This window comes from Eumetopias jubatus, unplaced genomic scaffold (assembly GCF_037043125.1).
Source record: "Eumetopias jubatus isolate StellerSeaLion01/CBP00866 unplaced genomic scaffold, mEumJub1_p1.0 scaffold_2, whole genome shotgun sequence".
NCBI lineage: Eukaryota > Metazoa > Chordata > Mammalia > Carnivora > Otariidae > Eumetopias > Eumetopias jubatus.
The window spans coordinates 121,183,078-121,207,843 of NW_028274808.1; the positions used below are offsets into that span (position 1 = coordinate 121,183,078).

The 24,766-nt window shown below is 35.4% G+C and overlaps 2 protein-coding genes across 4 annotated transcripts in view; one reads left to right on the forward strand and one right to left on the reverse strand.

Annotated features, from left to right (window-relative positions):
• Positions 1-7,358, reverse strand: part of MTTP (microsomal triglyceride transfer protein) — a 59,242-nt gene extending 51,884 nt beyond the window's left edge. The window contains exon 1 of the mRNA XM_028093911.2: positions 7,291-7,358. The gene's annotated coding sequence lies outside the window, so the exon portion shown is untranslated. The remainder of the gene's footprint in view (positions 1-7,290) is intronic.
• Positions 7,359-8,033: 675 nt separating this feature from the next.
• Positions 8,034-24,733, forward strand: TRMT10A (tRNA methyltransferase 10A). Of its 3 annotated transcripts, none has more exons than XM_028093902.2 (8): positions 8,034-8,144; positions 13,780-13,976; positions 14,812-14,974; positions 15,907-15,978; positions 17,011-17,085; positions 19,596-19,745; positions 21,873-21,978; positions 23,130-24,733. In XM_028093902.2, the coding sequence occupies exons 2-8, from the start codon at positions 13,792-13,794 to the stop codon at positions 23,453-23,455; spliced, it is 1,077 nt and encodes a 358-aa protein (XP_027949703.1). In that variant the 5' UTR covers positions 8,034-8,144; positions 13,780-13,791; the 3' UTR covers positions 23,456-24,733. The 3 variants fall into 3 exon arrangements, with proteins under 3 accessions (XP_027949703.1, XP_027949705.1, XP_027949704.1); XM_028093904.2 differs by having other exon boundaries at positions 23,187-24,733; XM_028093903.2 differs by lacking the exon at positions 8,034-8,144 and adding an exon at positions 8,402-8,502.
• The last annotated feature ends 33 nt before the right edge of the window (positions 24,734-24,766 follow it).

Here is a 24,766-nt window from a genome sequence, read left to right on the forward strand (position 1 = left end):
ACTTCTGAAACAAATAACGCAACATATTTTAAGAAAAAAGAAAAAGAAGAAGATAGCAGGAGAGGAAGAATGAAGGGGAGTAAGTCAGAGGGGGAGACGAACCAGGAGAGATGATGGACTCTGAAAAACAAACTGAGGTTTCTAGAGGGGAGGAGGGTAGGGGGATGGGTTAGCCTGGTGATGGGTATTAAAGAGGGCACATTCTGCATGGAGCACTGGGTGTTATGAACAAACAATGAATCATGGAACACTACACCAAAACAAATGATGTAATATATGGTGATTAACATAACAATAAAAAAAGAAAAAAAAGAAAAAAAAACTAGAAATGATTAAGTTTAGTAAGGAAAGCATGTTGAAAGCCAAGATAGGCCGAAAGCTAGGCCTCTGGTGCCAAACAATTAGCCAACTTGTGAATGCAAAGTTCTTGAAGGAAATTAATAGTGCTAGTCCACTGAACACAAGAGTGGTAAGAACGTGAAACAGACTTCTTACAAATATGAAGAAAGGTTGAGAGGTCTGGAGAGAAGATCAAACCAGCCACAACATTCCCTCAAGCTAAAGCTTAATCTAGGGCAATATCCTAACTCTCCCCAATTCCCTGAAGGGTGAGAGAGGTGAGGAAGCTATAAAGTTGAAGCTAGCAGAAAAGTTTGAAGAAAAGTTTGAAGCTAATAGAGGTTGGTTCATGAAGTTTAAAGAAAAGAGTCATCTCCATAACAAAAAAGTGCAAGGTGGAGCAGCAAGTGCTGATGTAGAAGCTGCAGCATGTTATCCCGAAGATCTAGCTAAGTAATTCATGAAGGTGGCTACACTAAATAATAGATTTTCAATGCGGAAGAAACAGAAGAAGATGCCATATAGGAATTTTATAGCTAAAGAGAAGTCAATGCCTGGCTTCAAATCTTCAAAGGACAGGCCGACTGTCTTGTTAGGTTCTAATTACAGCTTGTGACTTTAGGTTGAAGCCAATGCTCATTTGCCATTCAGAAAATCTTAGGGCCCCTAAGAATCACGCTAAATCTACTCTGCCTGTGCTCTATCAGTGAAATAACAAAGCCTGGATGATAGCACATCTGCTTATTTGTTTATAACATGGTCTACTAAGTATTTTAAGCCCACTGTTGAGACCTACTGCTCAGAAAAGTCTTCCTTTCAAAATATTATTGCTCATTGACAATGCACCTGGTCACCCAAGAGCTCTGATGGGGACATACAATGAGATTCATGTTTTTTTTTTAATGCCCATTAACACAATATCCATTCTGCAGCCTATGAATCAAGGACTAATTTCAACTTCCAAGTCTTATTATTTAAGAAATACATTTCAGCAGGCTATAGCTGCCATAGATAAGTAATTTCTCCACTGACTCTGAGCAAAGTCAATGAAAAACCTTCTGGAAAGGATTCACCAATTTAGATGCCAAAAAGAACATTTGTGGGGTGCCTGGGTGGCTCAGACGGTTAAGCGTCTGCCTTCAGCTCAGGTCATGATCCCAGGGTCCTGGGATGGAGTCCTGCATCGGGCTCCCTGCTCCTTGGGAGCCTGCTTCTCCCTCTGTTTCTCTCCCTCTCTGTCTCTCTGTCTTTCATTAATATATAAATAAAATCTTTAAAAAAATAAAAAAATAAAAATAAAATAGGCATCCCATTCAGCTTCACCCCCCACCCCCCGTTTAAAAAAAAAAAAAAAAAGAACATTTGTGATTCATGGAAAGAGATCAAAATAGCAACATCAAAAGCAGTTTGGAAGAAGTCAATCCCAACCCTTAGGGAGTACTCTGAAGGGCTTAAGACTTAAGTGGAGGAAGTAACTACAGATATGGTGGAAATAGCAAGAGAACTAGCATTAGAAGCAAAGCCTGAAGATGTGACAGGATTGTTGCAATCTCATGGAAAAAAAAAAAAACTTAACAGGTGAAAAGTTGCATCTTATAGATGAGCAAAGAAAGTGGTTTCTTGAGATGGAATTTACTCCTGGGGAAGATGCTGTGAAGATCATTGAAATGACAACAAAAGATTTAGAATATTACATTAACTTAGTTGATGAAGCAGCAGCAGCAGGGTTTGAGATGATTGACTCCAACTTTGAAAGAAGCGCTACTGTAGGTAAAATGCTATCAAACAGCATTGTTATGTATGAGGTGTGAAGTAATAACTCATTGTGGTTTCGATTTGCCTTTCCCTGATGACTAGTGTTGTTGAGCATCTTCTCATGTGACTGTTGGGGATCTGAGTGTTTTCTTGGGGAAAAATGTCTACACAGGTCTTTTGCTCATTTTTTAATCTGGTTGTTTGGGTGTTTGATATTAATTTGTGTATGTTCTTTTATATTTTGGATATTTACCCCTTATTGGATGTATGATTTGCAAATACCTTCTCCCATTCAGTGGGTTGCCTTTTTATTTTGTTCATGGTTTCCTTTACTGTGCAAAAGCCTTTTAGTTCAATATAATCCCATTTGGTTTGTTTGTTTTTTTAGCTTCTGTTGCCCTTGGACTAGGAGACTGGTCCCAAAAAAGCATTGTTAAGATTGATGTCCAAAAGCTTATTGCCTATGTTTTCTTTTAGGAGTTTTATGGTTTCTGGACTTATATCCAAACCTTCAGACTATTTTGAATTTATTTTGTATATAGTGTAAGATAGTGGTCCAGTTTTCCCCAACACCATTTATGGAAGAGACTTTTTTCACCATTGAATATTTTTGCCTCCTTTGTTATAAATTAATTGACTATATATGCATGGGTTATATATAACCCATCTGGACTATATATTCAGTTCCATTGATCTATATGTTTGTTTTCATGCCATTACCATACTGTTTTGAATACTGTCGGTTTGTAGTATAGTATCAGATAGTGTGATACCTCTGGCTTTGCTCTCCTTCTCAAGATTGCTTTGGCTATTCAGGATCTTTTGGGGTTCCATTCAAATATAAGGATTACTTGTTCTAGTTCTGTGCAAAATGCCCTTGGTATTTCAGTGGGGATTGCAATGAATCTGTAAATTGCTTTGGGTAGTATGGGCATTTTAATGATATTAATTCTTCCAATCCAGGAGCATGGTACATATATTTATCTGTGTCATCTTCAATTTCTTTCATCAATGTCTAACAGTGTTTCAAATACAGGTCTTTCACCTCACTGGTTAAATTTATTCCTAGATATCTTATTTTTGATGCAATAATAAATGGGATTGTCTTAATTTCTCAGATAGTTATTAGTTACAAAATGCAACAGTTTTCTGTATATTATCCTGCAACTTTACTGAAGTCATTTAATAGTTCTAATGGTTTTTTTGGTAAATAAAGCCTTTAGCGTTTTCTATATATAGTATCATGATATCTGCAAGTTGTGACAGTTTTCTTCTTCCTTACCAATCTGGATGCCTTTTATTTCTTTTTCTTGTCTGATTACTGTGGCTAGGACTTCCAGTATTATGTTGAATAAAAGTGGTGAGAGTGGACATCCTTATCTTGTTCCTGATCTTAGAGGGAAAGTTTTCAGTTTTTCACATTAAGTATGATGTTAGCTGTGACTTTGTCATATGTGGCCTTTTTTATAGAGGCATTTCCTTCTATACACACTTTGTTAAGAGTTTTTTTTTATCATAAACTGATGTTGCATTTTGTCAATCTCTACATCTACTGAGATGATCATATAATTTATCTTTTGTTTTATTAATGTGGTGTATCACATTCATTTATTTGTAGATGTTGAATTATCCTTGCATCCCTAGAATAAATCCCACTTGATCATGACTTATGATTCTTTTAATGTATTGTTGAATTCAGTTTACTAATAATTTGTTGAGAATTTTTACATCTGTGTTCATCAGGAATATTGATGGTGTCTCTGGTTTTGGTATCAAGATAATGCTGGCCTCGTAAAATGAGTTTGGAATTGTTCCTCCCTCTTCAATTTTTTATGGAATAACTTGAGAAGGATAGGTGCTAACTCCTCTTTAAATGCTTGGTGGAATTCACCTGTGAACTTTTCTGGTCCTAGACTTTTATTTTTTGGAGACTTTAAATTACTGCTTCAATTTCATTACTCGTAATTGGTCTATTCAGATTTTCTATTTCTTCATGATTCAGTCTTACAAGGTTGTTTCTATGAATTTATCAATTTCTTCTGGGTTTTCCAATTTGCTGGTATATATTATTCTAGTAGTCTCTAAGAAAGCTATTTCCTTTTCTTATCTTATTGCACTAAGACTCCCAGTAAGATGGTCAAATATATATGTGTACTTTTTATATTTTGTATTCTTTTCTGAGTTCTGTCACTCCTCTTCAAATCTTCTTTTCTCCAGTCACTTTATTTCTGAGGTTTTTAGTTCTTTGTTGTTGTTTTATGTTGTTCTATCTTCTATCATTAAAAAAAAAAAATTCTCTTGGTTTGAAGTACTGGGTTATAGTTTTCATATGCTTTTTTCTCTATTTCATATTTTACTATAACAACTTAAAAAGGATTCAACTGTAATCCTTCTTGTGGTATATTTTTAAGCTAAATAAGTTATTCTTTACCTTTAAGAGGGAGGGATGGGTATAATAACTTTCTAGCCTCATGATTCTAAGGCTTCCTTTTCTCATGTTTTCATACAATGACACCTATGTATCCTTGTCATTTCTGAGCTCTGTCTCTTCTCTCCCACTTTTATTTGGACCTGCGTTTTTCTTTGCTTCTATTGTCCCTGTCCTGTTCAATTTGGATCTACTCCCAGAAGTTTCTCCTTAGTGTTGGGCTTTGTCCAAGAAGGGAGATCAGGTTTATTAAGTTTTATGAGTTCATAAGCTCCATATCTCTCCAGCACTTTCAGACCTTCCTGCTCCTCCCTTTGTACTCACCCTGAAATTACAGTCAGCCAGTTTTGCTCCTGATCTCATATTCATCTCCCTTGCTTTTCAGTGAATACCTGTTGGCAGTTTGGGGGTCCTCCCATTCTCATGGCCTTCAGATGCTCTGTTGTCTTCCCACTGTTTCTTCCTACCCAGATACTGGTATTAAGTTGACAGTTTGTTCCCACCTGCTCATATTATGAGCTTTATGAGGATTCTTTTTCACTTAGTTATGTTATACCCATGGTCTATATTTGTTATTATTATTGTTTTCCTATCCAAGATGTTCTACCTGTTTTTATGAGGAGATTCAGACTACAATGCCTCCATAGTTGTCTTCATAGATCTTCAATATTCATGTATTAATTGGGGAGGGGGTTAAGTTATATTTTTTCAAGTTTTAAGCCTTTCCTATATTTTTAAATCAATCAAAATACAAGCTGAAATGATTATAATATGTTGATGCTGCCTTTTAGATAACTTTCAACTAATTTAAAAACTAATTTGTGTCGCTTTCTTAGCCTGAAATTAATGTACTCACAATCATTAGTCTATTCCCACACCTTCCCACTTCCAGCTTGCTGAAGGACACTCTTAGACTTAATGAAATAACAGAACTAGGCTTAAAATAATGCAATTTGTGATGACTGCCCAATGTTCTCAGGCCAAACATTTGGAGGAGCTCATAACTGTATCTATTACCATTTTTTGTTGTTGTTGTTACAAAATTCTGGTTCTATCTGAGCCCCTTTCTCATCCTACAAATAGTCCAACTTAACAAACTGGCTGCCAATTATCTGATTGTGGTCCACATGTTTTGTTTAGCCCGCTCACTATTTTAAAAAATGAACAAAATAGTCGCCAACGCTTAAAAACCAGATTTCACATAAAAATCCAGTTTCCTGGCTGCTCTTTAAAAATTGAGATCTCGTGTAATGAAGCCCATATTCCTCCTTGGAATCTGTGCCCTGACTAAACAGAGAATAGTCTCTCAGGTTTGTGACACTTTCCTCCCAGATAGTTTCTCTCATTTGTTACCTTCTAGTCCTCATAGACATTACAGGTTTGCAACCCATAAACTAGTATCTTTTTGATTTCAGACTCTTATTTTGATTTCAGACTCTTATTTTGACTCAAACCACTAAATATGTGCTGATGATTTCTAAATCTGTTTCTACTTAGTTATCCTACATACTCCTCAGAACCCACATATTCAATATCAAACTATTTTTTCCAAAACAATTTTCTCCCACTATTCCCTAAATGACCCAGTTAACGTAATTGCATTCCTATAGTTGTCCAAATTAAAAAACCCTTAGGGTTATTCTTTCCTCCTTTTTCTTCATCCTACCCACAGCTTTTCAATCATGTGCCAAATTATGACATGTCTTTGCTTTTATAGCTCCCAATATTTTGAATACCTTTCTCTTCTCGATATCTGGAAAACCATTTGCTTTCCAAGATGGAGCAAAATTATTCAATTTCTAAAACTATAACCCCTGTCTCCAAGAGCATTTAGTTGCTCCTTTTCATGCATAGGCATCTATGTACAGACAGTACATTGTCTGTCTGTTGTATAGGTCTTTATTTACTGCTGGCTTTCCCACTAGTCTATGGATTCCTTACAAGAACAGAGATTATGATTTAGTTATCTCTGTATGAACAGTACTAAGACAAAAACATGAACTCAATGTGTCACATAAACAAATACATGAATTTTACAAATCAATGAAAAGAAGATTATTTCATATCACAAATTTACTTTCCTGTACTTTCTATATTATGCTTCAATTTTTTATTAAATCCCCCCTTTTTTCCTTGCCCTTTTTCAGTGCTTTCTTTGTATTGATAGTAGAATCACTTAAATTTTTGCACCACATGACTGCTAAGTTAAAATGGCTATGTCAAAAGAAAATTTATTGACTCCACCATGACAATATGAGGGTTTTTAAGGTAACTTTAAAAATTCTGCTTTAAATATATAAGGATGCCAAATATTAACACTGAAAAAATATATTATTACTCATAAACAGAATCCTGAGAGGCACTGAACAGCTGTTGAAAAATTTGGCCCGTCACTATGCCAGCCTGAGTTTAATGACCTACATGTGAAGGGCTACATATCCAATTACTAATCCTCACTCAGCTACTCTTTGCCCTCATATAGAGGCAGCTGAAAAAAAGATGCCCTACTAACATCAGAAATGGATCCACACTTTGTTGTCAATGTTCAGTTAAGAGATCTTTTAGATGTAAGATGAGGAAGAAACAAAGGAGTGATCCACAACAGTGTTATAGCTGACACAGTTTTTCAAGTAAAATTTGAGGGTTTAAAGCAAGAATTACTTCAGTTTTGTGACTAGAGAACTCAAATTCTGAATTTAATTTTCTATTCATTAAAGCTTTTAAACATGTTCAAATATCAAGAATTTACTTCACAATTCTTTCCATACCAATATGGCAGTCTTCTATTCATCCATTTAAATCTCATTCTTATCTTCAAATTCTGCAATAATCACCTATTAGAAGTAGGATAAAATAAAAGCTAAAAATGACAGTCTACTAGATTATGTTTCAGTTCTCCCTCAGTTGACTTGGTCTATATATAGCAAAAAGATCATATAAGGTCACGTATTATAAACAATGAAATGTCACATGATGTTTTGCAAAACAGCGTAAGAAAAATAGTTCAAGGAATGAATGGAGAGTAAGACTTACGACTATAATGAAGAAAAAATTTTTAAACATTCTAGATTTAAATGCATCTTATTGGGAATTTGACTCACTCTTTAAATTTGATTTTCCATTTGAGTTGTGTGAAATCATGTGATACTGACAACCTTCTCCCGTATACATTATAGTTTAGGCGTAACTATACGCTTCCCTATCAACTCCAGTAGAGAATTAAAGAGCCCTCCACCACTCTTTCGCATTTAAAATTTATAAAAGTAGGTATGCCTTACACCCCTCCTCCATCCCCATAGGAATATATAAACGAATACATGCCTGCAAGTATACACTTGATTCGGGGTGGAAAAACAGACATCATTCTAACAACCTCCCCTTCCAAAAACTCTAACTCCAAACCCCGCCCAACATGAACTCCCTCCGCTTTCTTTCACTGCCAAGTCCAAACGTGGTGCAGTTTGATGACGTAAAGGCGTAAGCGCCGTAGCCTCCTACGCATAGCTACCGTCCCTGCCTCTGGGAGTTGAAGTTTCCTGGGGAAGATTCGTGAGCTGTATCAAGACCATTACGAGAAGGCTCTGTGTTGGTGCTGTCAGTTCCCTGACAACTCCTCAGCTCGGTAAGTCTCCTGGCACTGCCGCTGGCACTTGCCTACTCTCTGGTCTTCTTTGGGCGCAAAAGGGGCTCTTGCGAGTGCCATTCTCGACTAACAACACGGCTTCCGGGGGAGATGGGAGTGCGGCTGTGGAAGTGGCGCCGCGACCCAGTTCCCGAAGGAAGTGATGTCAGATGGAGAGCGTCCCCGGCGCCAAGCAGCTCCCTGATTCGCTGGCTGTAGTTTAATCCCTCCTCAAGTGCGTCCGCAGACGGGTCGCCTAGAGGGGAATGTGGGGCGAGGCTCAGCCCACCCGCTGTGGGGGCGCCTACGGTCGACGTTTGTTTGGGGGTCGGGATCCGGTCCCTAGTGTTTGAAGAGTGTGAGTTTCCAAATAATGAAGGGAGAGGGAAATCTGGACTCTGAAGGGCTGGAAAACGAGTTGTGGTTCGGCCACTTGGTGGCTAGAGACCGGGAGCAGTCGCTTTACCTCTTTAAATCGGCCTTACCTCGTTTCTCCAACGCGGGGCTGACGTAGCTGAGCGCTCTGAAATGTTGAGAGCTCAGGGGAAAGTTGCTGCAGGTGCTGTTAGCCCCTTGCTGGTGAGCCGAGGATGGTTTTTAAGAGGACTGAGGCGTTACTTGATTTGAGTGAAATAAGTTAAGTGTGAAAATTCGGGAATTTTTCTAGAGCTATAAAGAGGATAGCAACAGATGACTTTCTCACTTTTTGTTTTGGTTGTTTTTTAATTCCTTCTCCTCTCCCTAACCCAGCCCAGTCCTCCCAAGGGGCCTGACCGCTGAATCATGCGCCTTCGATACTGCAGATCTGGCCGGCGCGTTTTAAAAAGGGTTTTATTTCTTTCCCTGTCACTGTCAGGTCATTTAATTCCATTTTGCAGGTATTCCAACATTCGTTTGGATCTTTCAGAAAGGGAGATGGTCATAAATAATGAAGACTTTTTATTTAACCCAATCAAAATCCATGAAAGTTGGGTTTTGTTTTGTTTTAATTTTCATTTTGGCTATTCACTGATGTATGTGTGTGTTCCCTGCTGGAAGCTGTGCTAAGAACTGGAAATAAAAGGAAGATTGAGATGCCCTTTTTTTTTTAACAGTACTTATTTGTCTCACACCAGACGGCCTTAGTCACCTTTATCCAGTTCTTGGTTTTATCAAACCACCTGATAACCTATTTTTGTGCCTAAATAAACCAACCTTGTAAAAATTCTATATTAAGCTAAATTTCACACAGATATTTCTATAATTGCTACAAAATATTGCTCTTAAATACTTGTTGAACGTGGTTGAATAAATAAAGGTGTACTGTGTCACTGCGTGTGAGGGAGGAACACAAAACTTCTGCTATGGAGCTTATAAACTGTGGCAAAAACTTTAGAAAGCGAGTATACGGAGTAAAAAAAATGCCACGTTTTGCTTCAGGTTATCTGAACAAGCTAGTACATGGTGAAATTCTTATTGTATGGTATAGGAAGTGAGAGTTGGTACACATCTTTGTAGAGTGTGATGTAAGCAGTAATATATTGGATCTCAAGCTAGCATTTCTTTTTTATTTTGTGCCTCAATGTATCTAGCTTATCAAAGCTTAAAAAATACTCACTGCAGTGCATTTTCTTAATTCGGAATAGCTTTAAAAATAATGAAAATGTCAACTAGCTCATGACCTTTCCTTGTATTTGACAGGCTGTTTGCTGTTTAAAAACATTAGTATACAATGGTAGGCCAAGTTAATTTAGACTTCTCAGGTAGGAAAGACAAAAGCTCCCCCTGGTGTACATGAGCTATAAAACATTGCTTTTTTTAAATTTTTACGTTATGGAGCCAATCAACACTTGCAGTTTTTTAACAGACTAAAGAACTAGCAAAACACAGTGCCACTGATGAACAGAAATGTTCTCTTTTGGAGTATTAGTCATTGTTTTATGAAGAGAGCAATTTGTTTCCTGTGAATTTTAATTGTGCTTTTAAATTTGCACATTTAGCTTAGTGAGCAGGTTTAGCTTGTTTTCTACCATGTACTGTTTTGCATACATGCATTGCTTTTATTTAATGTACTGTGTATATAAAGGAAGTAAAATAAGAGTATTCTGGGGATCACAATATATATTTTAAAATTTTCTTCTAATTTTTTCAGGCTTACTGAGTTTCCCAGTCTCCTGTTTAAGTTGAATGCTTATTTATTTTCCAGCTTTTTAAGAACACTCTTTAATGAATGAACTCAAGGTTATACATTTATCTCCAGTTACCCTTTTGCTTGTCTCTCTCTCATCCTGCTATTAAGTCTTTCAGTTGTTCTGACATATTTTGTCATTCTGTTTCTCTGAATTCTGAGATTGTCAGGATGTCTTCTAATTCATCCATTACCTCTTGGACTCCAGATAATCTGGAGTTTGTCTCATCTCTTGGAATTTTTATATCTTAATTTCCTGGTTTCCAAATAGGTTCTTTTTCATAGATTTTTCTTTTTGCTTTTTTTATGCCTGCTTTTGTGTCCTGGTTTCCTGTTTTGTTTTTATGGTTCTATTCCTATGATCTCTTGAAAGATTCCAACCAAATTATTTTAAAGTCTTTTTCACATTGTCCTATGATTTTCAGTTTGTGAAGAGTGAATTTATCTCCTGATTGTTGATTTTGTTGGGTTCTTCCACATCATTTCTGTCTTTTTGTAATTTTGCTTTGCAAAGTCCTCTCATGGAATTATCACTTCCCCTCTCCAAACCATCTGTCTATCTGCTGCTGATTTTGTGGTCGTTCTACCCCTGGCCCTGTTAAGTGCTTCATTCCACAGCACAGCTTGCATAGGGGATTCAGAATTCTAATCCTGTAGTGTTCTAAGTTCATATGTCATCTCATGGTTTGGCCCTGGTTGTAGCTGAGAAGCTGTCTGTTTCACACCTCGGGTTTCCCCAGGTAACCAGCATGGTATAAGCCATTAGTCTAAATTTCACCTGTTTTCAGCCTTTTTTCATGGAAACAGGAGCCCCACCCCCAACACTCGGTTAAGGATTCATCTTAAACTTTGTTAGGCGCCTGGGGGCCCAGTCAGTTAAGCATCCAACTCTTGATTTTAGCTCAGATCCTGATCTCAGGGTTATGAGATTAAGCCCCGCATAGGGCTCCACGCTCAGCAGGGAACCTGTTTCTCCTCCCTCTGGCCTTGTCCCTGCGCCCCCCGCCCCCAGTGCATGTGCGCTCTCTCTCTCTAAAATAAGTAAATAAATATTTTTTAAAAAATAATAATAATGCTATTAGCTAAGAAAACTCCCAGTTGCCTTTAATAGCAGACCCAGCAGAAACAATATCTATTTTAGTTCTTGTTTTTGGTTTGGAGAGAAGCTATACCTTTTTTGTTTCCCCTTGTATTTTATCTACTGTTGTCATGTATTTCAAGATTGAAAGACAGGATACCTCAAAACATGAACTTTTGGCAACTATCTCTAGGAAGTCTGTCCCATTTTTGTATTCAGTGGAAAGGAATTGAACCGGAGCTATTTTTTTCTCCTCTTTCAGTGACACAGTGTTCTCAGAGCCCTCCAACAGCAGGGGTGAAGCCACATGGCTCTTTTATATTTTTTGGAAACCCTCATTTTCTAAATAAGATTTTGGATTTCTAGGAGAGAGTGGAGTTGGATCTGGGTTTGAATCTTAGCTCCATCACTTCATTTGTCTATTCATTCTGCAAGTATTTTGAGGACTTTGTCCTAGATTTGTTCTAGGTGCCTTGTTTCTTAGGAATTAATTAGTACTTTTGTAATTTGGGGCAAGTTACTTTATCTCATGGTGCCTTCTTTGTAAAGTAGGCATGATGCTGTCTACCTCGTAGGGTTGTTTTAAGGATCAATTTAGATAATACATTATTTAGCACAGTAAGAATTAATGAATGTTCATTATAACCACTTTCATTACTTTTTTAAAATCCTTTGTAATATATTCACTCATTTGTTTATTCCACAAATATATAATAAACATCTACTACCTGCCAGGCACTGTGTTAGTAATGTAATGTGGTGATATAATATTAGGCAAAAGCAGACCATTTGTGCCCATAGGCAGTTTCCAGTATAAAATCAAATTTGGGTTGTCATTTCTAGGAGATATTTTCCCCAAACTAAGGGTACTGTTTGGTTAGTGCCATAAGGAAAACTTGTGAACTCTTACTTGGATTACTAGATGGTTCTTTCCCCTTCAGTAATTTGTGACTTAGCAAAATGCCAGGGTTTTTGCTGTAGCCCCCAAACACACATCTTAAAATTCATCTTTCAGTCAAAGTTTGGTAAACTTTGTGTTTTCTTAGTTATCCCCATGTGTCCTGTTACAACATTACACTTTTAAAGAAAGCAAGAACTATATAATAAAGCTGCTTAAATTATCTTCTGCATGGTTTTGTCCTTTCCATTATCTGAATTGTTGGGATTTTTCTCTTAGATATTAGCTTCTCTGCATAGACTTGTTAGCCATCTCTTTAAGAAGAAAGAATCATAGAATTTTCTTTAATGCCAGTAGAACATTTGCAAGTCATGCTTAGTCTTTGCTAGGGATAAATAAATTTTTAAATTGTAGTGTTAGTAATCTGTTAAAGAGAAAAGAAATCTTAGTATTTTTAGCTCTTTCCTAATCTGAAGGTAAGTTCAGTTCTAGACAATAAAGATGTGCGTGGTTAATCCAATTAAATATGTTTGAGATGGTCCTACACATCCCATGACTGATTATAAGATCAGCTTATATATTTTGTTTTTCAGCCATGGCTAACATGGGTATTTATAATTACATATTTACAATGAAATATACTGAGAGGAAACCAAATTGTTTTCTTCACTGTCCAAAATATGTAAATCTATAGCTTATCTTTTGTCAAAAATCATTTCTGAGTGTACACCCAGATAATGAAAGTAACATTTCCCTTGTACTGTAGCATTAATGACAACTAAAAAAAGGTTCTTCCCATCACTTTTTTAAAAGTATTTTTTCTTTCATAAAGCAATATATTTTCATTATATAAAATATAGAAAATGCAAAAAACCATGGATAAAAATTAAACATGTTTATGTGTACATACTCTTTTTAAAACAAATTGGACATAATATATATATATATACTGTTTTTTCTTTTTATTTTTCTCTACTTAGCATAACCATTTCCTTTTATCACTAAATAATTTTGGGAAACATGATTTTTACTGGATGTTTAGTATCCCCAGTCCATGGTATAGATGAACTGTAATTTATTTACAGCCACCTCTTGCTGACATTCAAGTAGTTTCTAATTTTTCATTGTAAAAAATTATACTGCAGGACATATACCCTTTTGCATTAATTTTGTGTATATTTCTGATCCATTTACAGGAGTTTATTCTAAGGAAATAAGTTACTGGGTCAAAGGGTATCATGACATTTTAAAGCTCTTGAAACAGATCTATGTAACCTTCTGCAAAAATTGTGCCATGACTGCTAGTAGTATATGCAAACACCGATTTCATCAAATGCTCTTTGCCAGTAAATGACATTTAATTGTCTAAATTTATATTTTTATTTGTTATTGATAGGATTTAATTTTAATCACATCTTTTGATCTTTTTTTACTTTTTGTATGTGTTTGTAACTTACCTGTTCACGTCAATGTTGCCTTTCATTATTTTCAGAGGCATCAAATAATGACCTCTGAAATGTTGCCAGCATTTATTGAGTCTTCTAATGTTGAAAGAAAGCAAAGCTTAAATGAAGATCAAGAGAAGAGCCAGAAGCCAAGATTATGTGAAAGGTTTGAACCAATATCTAAACGACAGATGAAGAAGCTCATTAAACAGAAACAATGGGAAGAACAACGAGAACTCCGCAAGTATGTTTCAAAATGCATATATATGCTACCCCATTCAGGAGTGCTGAACTTTGCATAGATAGCCCTTTGACACATCAAAAGTAATTGTGATAATTAAAACTGGGGCTATGTATGTTGTTAGCCAGCACTGTCAATTGGCTGTTAAAACTATATTTGTTTCCGCCTTGGTGGATTTACACTACACTTTTTCTCACCCAGGACCTGTTATGAGTAGCAGCACAGTTTCTGAAATAACTGACTTAGATAAGGGATAGAGTTAGCATCCATGTCCTAGATATAGAACAAAAATAACCACCTCAGAAAGATCAAATTTGGGCCTAACATTGATTTTGCTAGAAAAACCATTGTAGGTTTTGGTGAGAGCAGTTAAGCTCAAGCTGTTATTATATAATGCCAACGTTTATTGAGGGAAAATAAACTATAGTTGATGTAAATTATAGAAAAAGTAGGTTTTTTTTAAAAAAACTTCTACTTTGCTATATTCTATATTAATGTTGTTTGAAAATCATGTAGAAGAATGATAAAAGTAAAACTTCATCCTTAAGTCTAAAATTAAGTATTTTATGAAGTCTTAGTATAGTGTATTACCAATAATAAATGAAATTAGGAGTAATAAGGGTTTGTGTAGAAGGTATTGTTTTTGCAAAATTATTTTCTATCTAAAGCTTTTTGGTGGACTATAAAACTGCTGACATTTGATCCACAGAAGTAGCAGTTTCATGTGGTTCAGCCTGCTAATTTAAAAAAATTATTCGCTTTTTTTGTCTGTTTAGAAGAGTCTTGTAAATATCTCAATATGTAAATAACAACAAAAAGTTTTGATTCCTAATTTTAGACAAAAGCGGAAGGAAAAACGCAAGAGAAAACAATTAGAGCGACAATGTCAACTGGAATCAAACTCAGATGGAAATGACAGAAAACGTATTCGAAGAGATGTTGTTCACAGTACACTCCGCCTTATCATTGACTGCAGTTTTGACAGCTTGATGATATTAAAGGTATCATGAATCATTCTCAGAAAAATCCTGTAGGTAAAGTAGGGTGAGGGGCACCTGGGTGCCTCAGTCGGTTACGCATCTGCCTTCTGCTCAGGTCATGATCCCGCCTCGGGTCCTGGGATTGAGGCCCGCATCAGGCTCTCTGCTCAGTGGGGAGCCTGCTTCTCCCTCTCCCTCTCCCACTTCCCCTGTTTGTGCTCTCTCTCTCTCTCTCTCTCAAATAAATAAAATCTTTAAAAATGACAAAATAAAGTAGGTTGAATAATTCTTGCTTTAATAGGTAATATTACTTTGAAATAAATTTATATACTAAAATGCATCTCAAAGTTTTCCAAGGTCATGCCCCCTAAGTTAAACTAGCTAATAAATTGCTCTTATTTATATGCATAGAAGAGAGAGACAGGCACCGTAATTAGATTACAAGACTCAGTAACTATATTAATCATAAAGATCCAGGAATGTTTTTGTTATTTGTCCTAATCAGGAGAAGAAAGTAAGAAATGTGATTCGTTATTAATAGAATTATTTATTTACTAATTTGAGAAAACTGGCTGTCTGAACAATGTTAGTGAAGAAAACATGCTTTACTTACTTCCCAAACCGTTAGTAAGTTATGAAAATAACAGTAGTATGGCTCTAAGAGAGTTTTTCTTCTTTTGTTGTCTCTTAAGAGGAGTAAATATTTTCATGAATTAGCATTTTAAGTGGATACAAAATTGAAATTATTGGTCAGAGTATTGACTTTACTTATAGTAATTATTACGTTAGTATGTACTGAAGTTGAATGGAAAATGTCAGAAAGGGCCTGTATTTCCAGAGGAAAAAATGTACCTGTCTAGTCCCTCTCTTCTGCTTATTGTATTCTACTAAGATTGTGGCATGGCCATAGATGATTTTCAAAATGCTGCTTTAAAAATTGCACTCTTTTATAGGACATTAAGAAACTTCATAAGCAGATTCAGCGATGTTATGCAGAAAATCGACGAGCACTACATCCTGTGCAGGTGTGTTTGGGGAATTTAAAACAGATTCTGGGTTCCTTTTATAAGTTCCTCAGGAAGAGGCAGAGATATTCCCAATTGCCTGTACAAGAATCTTACAAATGCTTTTCCTTAGAAAACAAAATGCCTATTTGAAAAATGTTTTTATTTGCTACAAAAATAAAATATTTTCAACATTTTTTCCCATGTCAGTCTTAGTCACACACTGCACGGTGATCGTGTTTTGTACACACTGACCTCATTCCTGTGTAGTTGAACATCTTCAGTAAAGGATACATACATATTTTCATACCAGTTTCTCAGCTCTCGATTCCTTCCCTCGCAAGAAGGGAGGGAACTGCCCCCAGCTTGATGTGTGTCATCATACCTGTTGGTTAGGTTACTTCTCCCTAAAGGATTTTGAATCTGTGACCATTTTGAAAGGTATTTCCTTAGACTAATTGGCGGCTGTTAAGAGTAGATAGGGTCTTTTTTCTATTTGTTTGAATTCTGGGTGACCTAAAAATTAACACTGGCTCACTGATGTTAAGAACCAGAAACTCTTAATATATTTCTGGTTAGATATTTATTTTCTTTTATCAAGTGATAGTGTTTTTATATTTTTATGTTTTATATTCTTCTCACCCTTGATTAGACTTGCAATAGGTGTCAGGGTTTAGAATCAAAGGAGAATTATGAAGACTATGGACTGGTTAAAAACAGTGGTGGCAAAAGAAATTTAATGAAAACTTGACAGGAAGTAGGGAGTTTGTAGAAAGGCTGTCATTAAGGGAGAGTCAGATTGTAGCTGCTTATAAAATGGGAGGAAAATGTGGATGGAATACTCAAGGTAGTGGGTTATGAGATACATGAAACATGTCACTTCTACTGCACATTTATTCTTGTATGGTTAAAGCATGTCACAAATTTATTTTTTTTCTAAAATGACTATATTTTATGGTTCATTGATATCAGATGAGTGTAGAAGAGAAATGTAATATTGGACTCTAATAGTCATTTGCTCTCTCTTTCTGTGTCCACCAATCTCTTTACCAGTTTTACTTGACAAGCCATGGAGGCCAGTTGAAAAAGAACATGGATGAAAATGACAAAGGCTGGGTCAACTGGAAGGTAATTAAAACAGATGAACTCTCACGTAATTCCAAGTATTTTTACGCTTAAATTTTTTACCTGATTCTACATAATGCCAATAAATATAGGAGTCCACAGTCTCTAAACCCTGTATATCACTGTACCTAAGTCTGATATTACTAATGGGAGAAGCTAAAGAAACTGAAATGCCTGTTCACATCTGTTCTCATTAATCTCATTTATTTTACCACCAACTTTATTTTTTAATTTTTTTATTCCTATTTTTTATTTAAATTCTAGTTAGATAAAATATATGCTAAAATTGGTTTCAGGTGTAGAATTTAGAGATTCGTCACTTACATGCAACACCCAGTGCTCACACACACACAAGTGCCCTCCTTAATTCCCATCACTCGTCCAGCCTATCCCCTGCCCACCTCTCCTGCAACAACCCTCAGTTTGTTCTTTACTGCCAACTTTAAAACAGTTTTTTAAAACAGGAAAAATTTTAAAGGTCTATGTGTACAATCTCTACCTAGCAAAATGGTGATACATTATTTATAAGAGTGAAGTCACTTTAAAATTTGGAAATATACTTGCATTCTGTTTCTACTAAATCTGTGCCATCCCATATGGTGTCCACTATCCACATGTGAATATTGAACTACTGAAATGTGACTGGTCTGAATGGAGATGTGCTTTAAATGTGAAATATACATTGGATTTCAAAGATAGTACAAAAAAAGGGAGAGAATGTAAATTACCTGCTTGAAATTTTTTTAACAAATTTACTATATGTTAAAATGATAACATATTGGGTATATTGTATTGGGTACAATGTATTAAAATTAATTTCACCAATTTCGCTTTTTTTAATGTGTCTACTGAAAGATTTAAAATTACATATGTGACTCACATTTTTTTTTTCTGTTGGACTAAACTGTTCCCATTTGCAAAGATGACGAATAGATTGGCTTTAGTACTAATGCCTGAGGAACCTTGCCCTATTCAGAGAAGTACTGGGTTAGTCCTATTTTTTTTTCTTTCTCAAAGCCAGTTTTTACGTGACAAACTTTCTCTCTCATGCTCACTAATCCCATAATGACTGCATTTATTTATTTATTTATTTATTTATTTATTTATTTGAGAGGTGGGGAGGGGAGAGGATCCTAAGCAGGCTCCATGCCACTCATAGAGCCCGACGTGGGGCTTGATCTCATGACCTTGAGATCATGACTTGAGTCGAAATCAAGAGTCAGACGCCTAACTGAGCCACCCAGGCACCCCTGCATTTATTTTAATCATAGCCTATGGTATGAAACATTTTCAAAAGCTTTCCTGTGTTTTAGGGGCACCTGGGTGGCTCAGTCATTAAACGGCTGCCTTCGGCTCAGGTGATGATCCCAGGATCCTGGGATCGAGCTCCGCATCGGGCTCCCTGCTCCTCGGGAGCCTGCTTCTCCTTCTCCCAACCCCCCTCCCCTGCTTGTATTCCGTCTCTCTCTCTCTCTCTCTCTCTCTCTCTGTCAAATAAATAAAATTAAAAAAAAAAAAAAACTTTCCGGGGTCTTAAAGTACAATATATTTACCAAGTTTTATATTCATGCCTATTTTCCTAAGAAATAATGTAATTAGTATAGGCATACTTTCAGTTATTTTGTGGCTTGTTAAAATTTATTATTTATACCACCAGTTTTCCAGAGACTCATGAGTTCACTGGTCTTTACTCAGGTCCCTCTAGGGGCCCCTATTAAACATAGGCATCAAATTAATAATACCGTTTTCCAGAAAAGTGGCTATATATTACCTAGTACGTTATACATTTTAGGTGAGGAATCTCCTTCATTTTTTCTTTAAAAATTACTAGGTAAATGCCATCTGAGTCTGGTGATGCATCATCCTTTATTCTGTCAATGTAGTTTGCAAAATTCTGACTGACAGCTGTTGTTCAGTCTTGGACCTCTGACCTGGTAATTTTGATGAATACTTCAAATGTGTATCTTTGTAGAAACAGGTGCATGGAATTTATTAAATCTGTAAGCCATTTCCTTTTGTGATGATTCATGCAGATGGGGGGAAGGATTGGAAAAGGCATTCTTTGGTTGGAGAACAGTGTGAGCAGATATGTGGCCAAAAAAAAATGCATTTGTTTTATTGGAATGGAGATAAAATTAGAAAGCTAGATTAGTGCCATATTCAAAAAAGAGTTATTTAAGTAAAGGGATTTAAGTTTTACCCTACAGGTAAAGATAAAACATTGAAAGTAGGGTTTTTAGAAAGTGAGTCTGCCATTGATGTGTGGAAGTAAATTGGAGGGATCTGGGGCTAGAGATAGGGAAATAACAGTAGGAGGCTACTTAAATAATCGGGGTGTGAGGTGATGAGGAATTGAAATAATAGGTTCTCAGTAATACATTGTAAAATATTCTTTCATACTTCCTTTCATATGCTGTTGGGTGGCTTTGTCTAAGGAAAAGAAAATAATCATTTTTAGCCAATTTTCACAAAATCCTATTAATTAATAACATCTTTCTCCTTATGTCTTAAAGGATATCCACATCAAACCAGAGCATTATAGTGAATTCATAAAGAAAGAAGACCTGATTTATCTAACATCAGACTCACCTAATGTACTGAAGGAATTAGATGAATCAAAGGCCTATGTGATTGGAGGGTTAGTAGATCACAACCATCACAAGGTACTATTAAGTTTTTATCTTTGCTTTTGCTCATACTTAAAATGGATATAACAGTTTTCTTGATAGCAATAATACTAATGATAGCTGATCATTATTGAGTGCCTACTATATTCTGAACTACCTTTCTAGCTAAGAAAGCATTTCACATATATTACTAGTTTGCTTAATCCTCCCTACAACACAGTGAGGTCAGTGCTGTTATTATCTATATTTTACAGATGAGGAACTGGAGTCAAAGAGAAACTAAGTCTAAAATCAATAGTAGTAGGTGATAAAGCAGAGTTTTGAAACCTGCAGATTATTCCAGAGTCCACATGCCCAAATGATATGCTGTATTGATAGTAGATGCTGCTGATGGTAAAATTTATGCAATTTATACCAAAATTAATAACAAATGGTAAATTTATACGAGTTTTTAAATATGTCATTTTCATGGGGTATGTTTTCTTTTCTCTTCTATCTTGTACTTTTCTCTCTTCCCACCACCTCCTTACCCTCATTTGAATGAAAAATTACAGAAATTTACTTTCTAAAAGAAAACATTATTTTGTACTTTGCCAGCTACTTTGCAATATGCTAAATTCAACCCAACTCAAGAAAAAACATGTTTACCAAATGTCTGAGGAAATGCTATCAGCAGTAATATGAAGTAATCCATTATTCTTATATAACATCACTGAGGTAGAACTGTCTGTGACATTGGGATAGTTTATATCATTTGTCCATTATGGTAGCCATGTGGCTGTTGAGCACGTATAATGTACATAGTATGATTGAGAAACTAATCAGTTTAAACTTAAGTAGTCACAATTGTGACCATAACTGGATTGTGCAGCTCTGTAGCATCACAGGGCATTTTTATCAGAATGATCTTTAGCTTTTTAAATTTTTTTCTTAGTGGAAAAATTCTGTTTTGTTATTTGTGTAGAATCACATTTTTTTCTCTAATGTTGTTTTTCTGAACTACATTAGTTTTGTTTTCAGAAGCACCCGTCTCAGTCTATTATTTGTCCCTAAAATTTGCAAACTACTGGTTAAGAAATTTAGCTCTTCTTCCTCCTGTACTTTGTCTTTTGGCTACTTCAGTTCTGTTTAGAACAGACTCTAAGGATTTTAATTTTGAGGAGAAAATTTGTATCCAACAATCTTTTAATTGATAGGGAAAATAAAATTTATGGGCAACTTAAAATGTTTTTCAAATCAGGTTTTCATTTACTCTGTCTTTGCCATTTGTGCCTCTTAATGTTATATAATTGAAACATAGTTTTAGGGTTGCCTGGGTGGCTCAGTTGGTTAAGTGACTGCCTTTGGCTCAGGTCACGATCCTGGAATTCCGGGATCGAGTCCTGCATCGGGCTCCCTGCTCGGTGGGGAGTCTGCTCCCTCTGGCCCTCCCCCCTCTCATGTGCTCTCTCTCTCTCTCTCATTCTCTCTCTCAAATAAAATCTTTTAAAAAAAAAAGAAACATAGTTTTATCTTTATATGTATTTACATTCACGGGAAGAGTGATGGTGCTTCTCTAGGAACTCAGTTTGAGTATTTTATTTATTTACTTATTTATTTATTTTAAAGATTTTATTTATTCATTAGAGAAAGAGAGACAGAGCACAAGCAAGGCAGAGGGAGAGAGAGAAGCAGGCTCCCCGCTGAGCTGGGAGCCCGATGTGGGGCTCCATCCCAGGACCCTGGGATCATGACCTGAGCTGAAGGCAGACGCTTAACCATCTGAGCTACCCAGGTGCTCCCAGTTTGAGTATTTTAAACTGAGAGAAAGGCAGTGTGGAATGGTGAAGAGCTATCTGAGTCAAAAGCCATGAGCCGGGTTTTTCTTGTGGTTCTTCCACTGAAGACCTTTGTGATGGGATAGGAAACATAATTAGTCTTTGGTTTCCTCATTTGTAAAGCTGTTAAAGCAAATGCCCTAAACATTCTGACAATACTTATTGTCAGAAGAACGCTTCCAAATTAGCAATTACACACACACACACACACACACACACACACACACAGACTTTGTCAGATAATGTTCTCTGAACTAAAGTTTTTCTTAAAAGTACTTATTCTGTTGTAGACTTTAAGTTAAAATAATCTAATGTTCTAGTCCAAATTATAGTATCTTTGTTTTAGGGACTCACATATAAACAAGCATCAAATCATGGAATTGATCATGCACAGCTCCCCCTTGGAAATTTTGTGAAGATGAATAGTAGAAAAGTTTTGGCAATTAATCATGGTAAGCTATAAGGGGATTATGAAAATATGCCTGAGTAAACAGTGTTAAGAATAACATTACCTTTGGACGAGTAGAAAATATACATCTTGCTGGAGAAAAAATTATAAAATGTAATCATTTATAATTTGAATACAGAAATAATACATGCATATTTTAGAAAAAATTGGAAATATAGAAAAGTATAAAGAAAAATAAGCTATAATTTCACTACCCAGAGATACTTGGTATTAACTTTTTGGTGTGTTTCCTTCCAGTTCTTTTCCTATACATATATAATATTATTTGTTACATAATTGGATTTTTACTCTGTTGCATAAAATGTTATAAATTTGGGTGTTTTCCCGCATTTATAATTATATTTTCTGTCATTGAATCATTATTAATGGCTACGTTAATATTCCATCATCTGAATATACAATAATGTAACTGTTCTGTTGTTGATTTTTTTTTCTTTTTTACTATTGTAAATAACATTGTAATATTCTTGGACCTGAGTCTTTGCCTGGAGTTTTGCTTTTAAGACTTTTTTTAGTAGAAATTTTTGTTAGTATACAACTATTTATTGGGCTCTTCTTATGTGCTAAACACTTTCTCTACAGCACACTCTAGGGAACTATAGAAATGAACTTTTTGATTCAAGGAATGAACTTCTTCCAAGACCTTTGATAGATAGTGGAAATTACTTTTCCATAAAGTAATACAAATTAAGCCCTTCAGCAATATATTAAAGTGAGAGTACCTTGCAGACAGTATTTATATTCTTTACCTCTGATGTAAAAAAAAAAAAAAAAAAAAAGCAGGCAAGATGCTCCCCAGAGTGAATGACTCTCTATAGGAAAGACAGAAGAAATTTAGATTAATGCTAACCTTTTGTTTTGTTTCTAGTTTATGTTAGCACATAAAGGATAAAGAAGAATAGGAAGGAAATTAAAAAGGGCCCCTGCCTGTTGATTATAATTGACAAAAGATAATGGTAAATCTTTGAGTGCTCATGAACTGAATTGAGGAAAAACTAGAGAAAAGATTAACAGGCCTGGAGGGCCTTGGGGCGGATTGGCTCTGACAATGCATAGAAGGAAGTGATTCGAACAAAGTAGTTACTAGGACATATTAGCACTCTTCATACCAAGGCCGTGTTTTTTAAAATACAGAATGCAACATTGTGATGAACCTGGCTAAGAAATGTATGGAGTTTGTCTTTGTTGCAGTGTTTGAGATTATTCTGGAATATCTGGAAACCAGAGACTGGCAAGAAGCGTTTTTTACTATTTTACCCCAACGGAAAGGAGCTGTTCCCACAGACGAAGCCTGTGAAGGTTCTTCGCATGACAAGAAATCTGCCAGGATTGAAGATGGATTGGACAGTGATTCCAGTGAGGAAGAAAATAGCAAAAATGAACTAGAATCACCACATGAAGAAGAAAAGCAGGATAAAGAAAATAGCAATGAATCTACAGTGAACTCTGTACTACACTAATGTCATCTGTTGTTTTTTGTTTTGTTTTTTGTTTTTTTAGCTTAATTAAGGAAAACTTAGGAGAAAATGAGGTGCTTCATAAAATATTCTAATTGGGAGAAAATTTTATTTCCTCTTATTTCTGTTGTGAATTTTGAAAACTTTTTTTAGAGCTAAGTGATAAAAAGCCCTTATAAGAAAGTTTTTTGTTTTTGCATAAAATTTAAATGTTTAATTTTTAAAATAATTTTCTAAGTCTCAACAGTTTCTTGAGAATTTTACTTTTTTGGTAAACCTTCATTCTCTTTAATTTACTGAATTATATTTTTTAGAATGTGCCTTCTGACCTTTCAGTTTTATTTTTTTGTGTTTATATCAAGTGTCTTTCTGATTTATTACCTACTTAGTTGTGGAGATATTCATAAATCTCCTGTAAGTCTACCAAAATGTTCTGCATGGGAGGCTACCTCCTATTTGCAGCTTTTTTATTCAACTCAGTTACTTCAAAAGAATGCAGTTATTTTAGGAAGAAGTATTAGATTGATAAGCTCAACAATTTATTTCTTTTGGACTATGGAGCCCATCTCTGTTCCTCCTCTGTGATGCCTTTTCGTGGTTCTAAAGCAATCACTGAAGAGTAAAGACTCTCTTAATGTATTTCTTAATTTCAATAATGGTGGTAAATTATTTCAATTACAAATGTAATTTTTCAGGCTAGATTATTTTAAAAGACCGTTGAGTATCAATTTTGTCTTAAATTTAAAAGGAAACAGCTTTTAGCTATCCTTTCCTTCTATATGTACTTCTATTAAATAAAATATTTCTTGGTTCTTAAAGTGAATAAAGTTAACTTTATATGTGCATCTGTCTACTAGCATATAATATGCAAGCTAATATAACTACGTTTCTGTAAATAATCTAAGCATGTATGAAAAAAATATATAATTGTATATATATCTGTCCATAATCATGTATCATTAATGATAACAGGACTGAGTTGCCAAATAGCTGTATTATTTGCATCAATGATTGTGTGGAACAACACTAAGAATTTGAATTTCAGAAAGTGTAAAAATCCTTAACTAAATATTTGTATGAGGACATTGGCAAGGGAAGATGGGGCTAAAAGGAGATGTTTTGATTTTCTCCTGGTAAATGTAGAGCAGTTATGTTTAAAGTAGTGATTGTTCCTTGTCACAGCTAAAGTAAGATTTCAGAAGCCTTCACTGAGTTTGGATAAATTAAGTTTCTGTTCTTTTTACTCATTGGCATCTCAAATTATGTACACATTTGGTAGAAAGTTCATTAGATTTAGTATTGATACTACTGTCT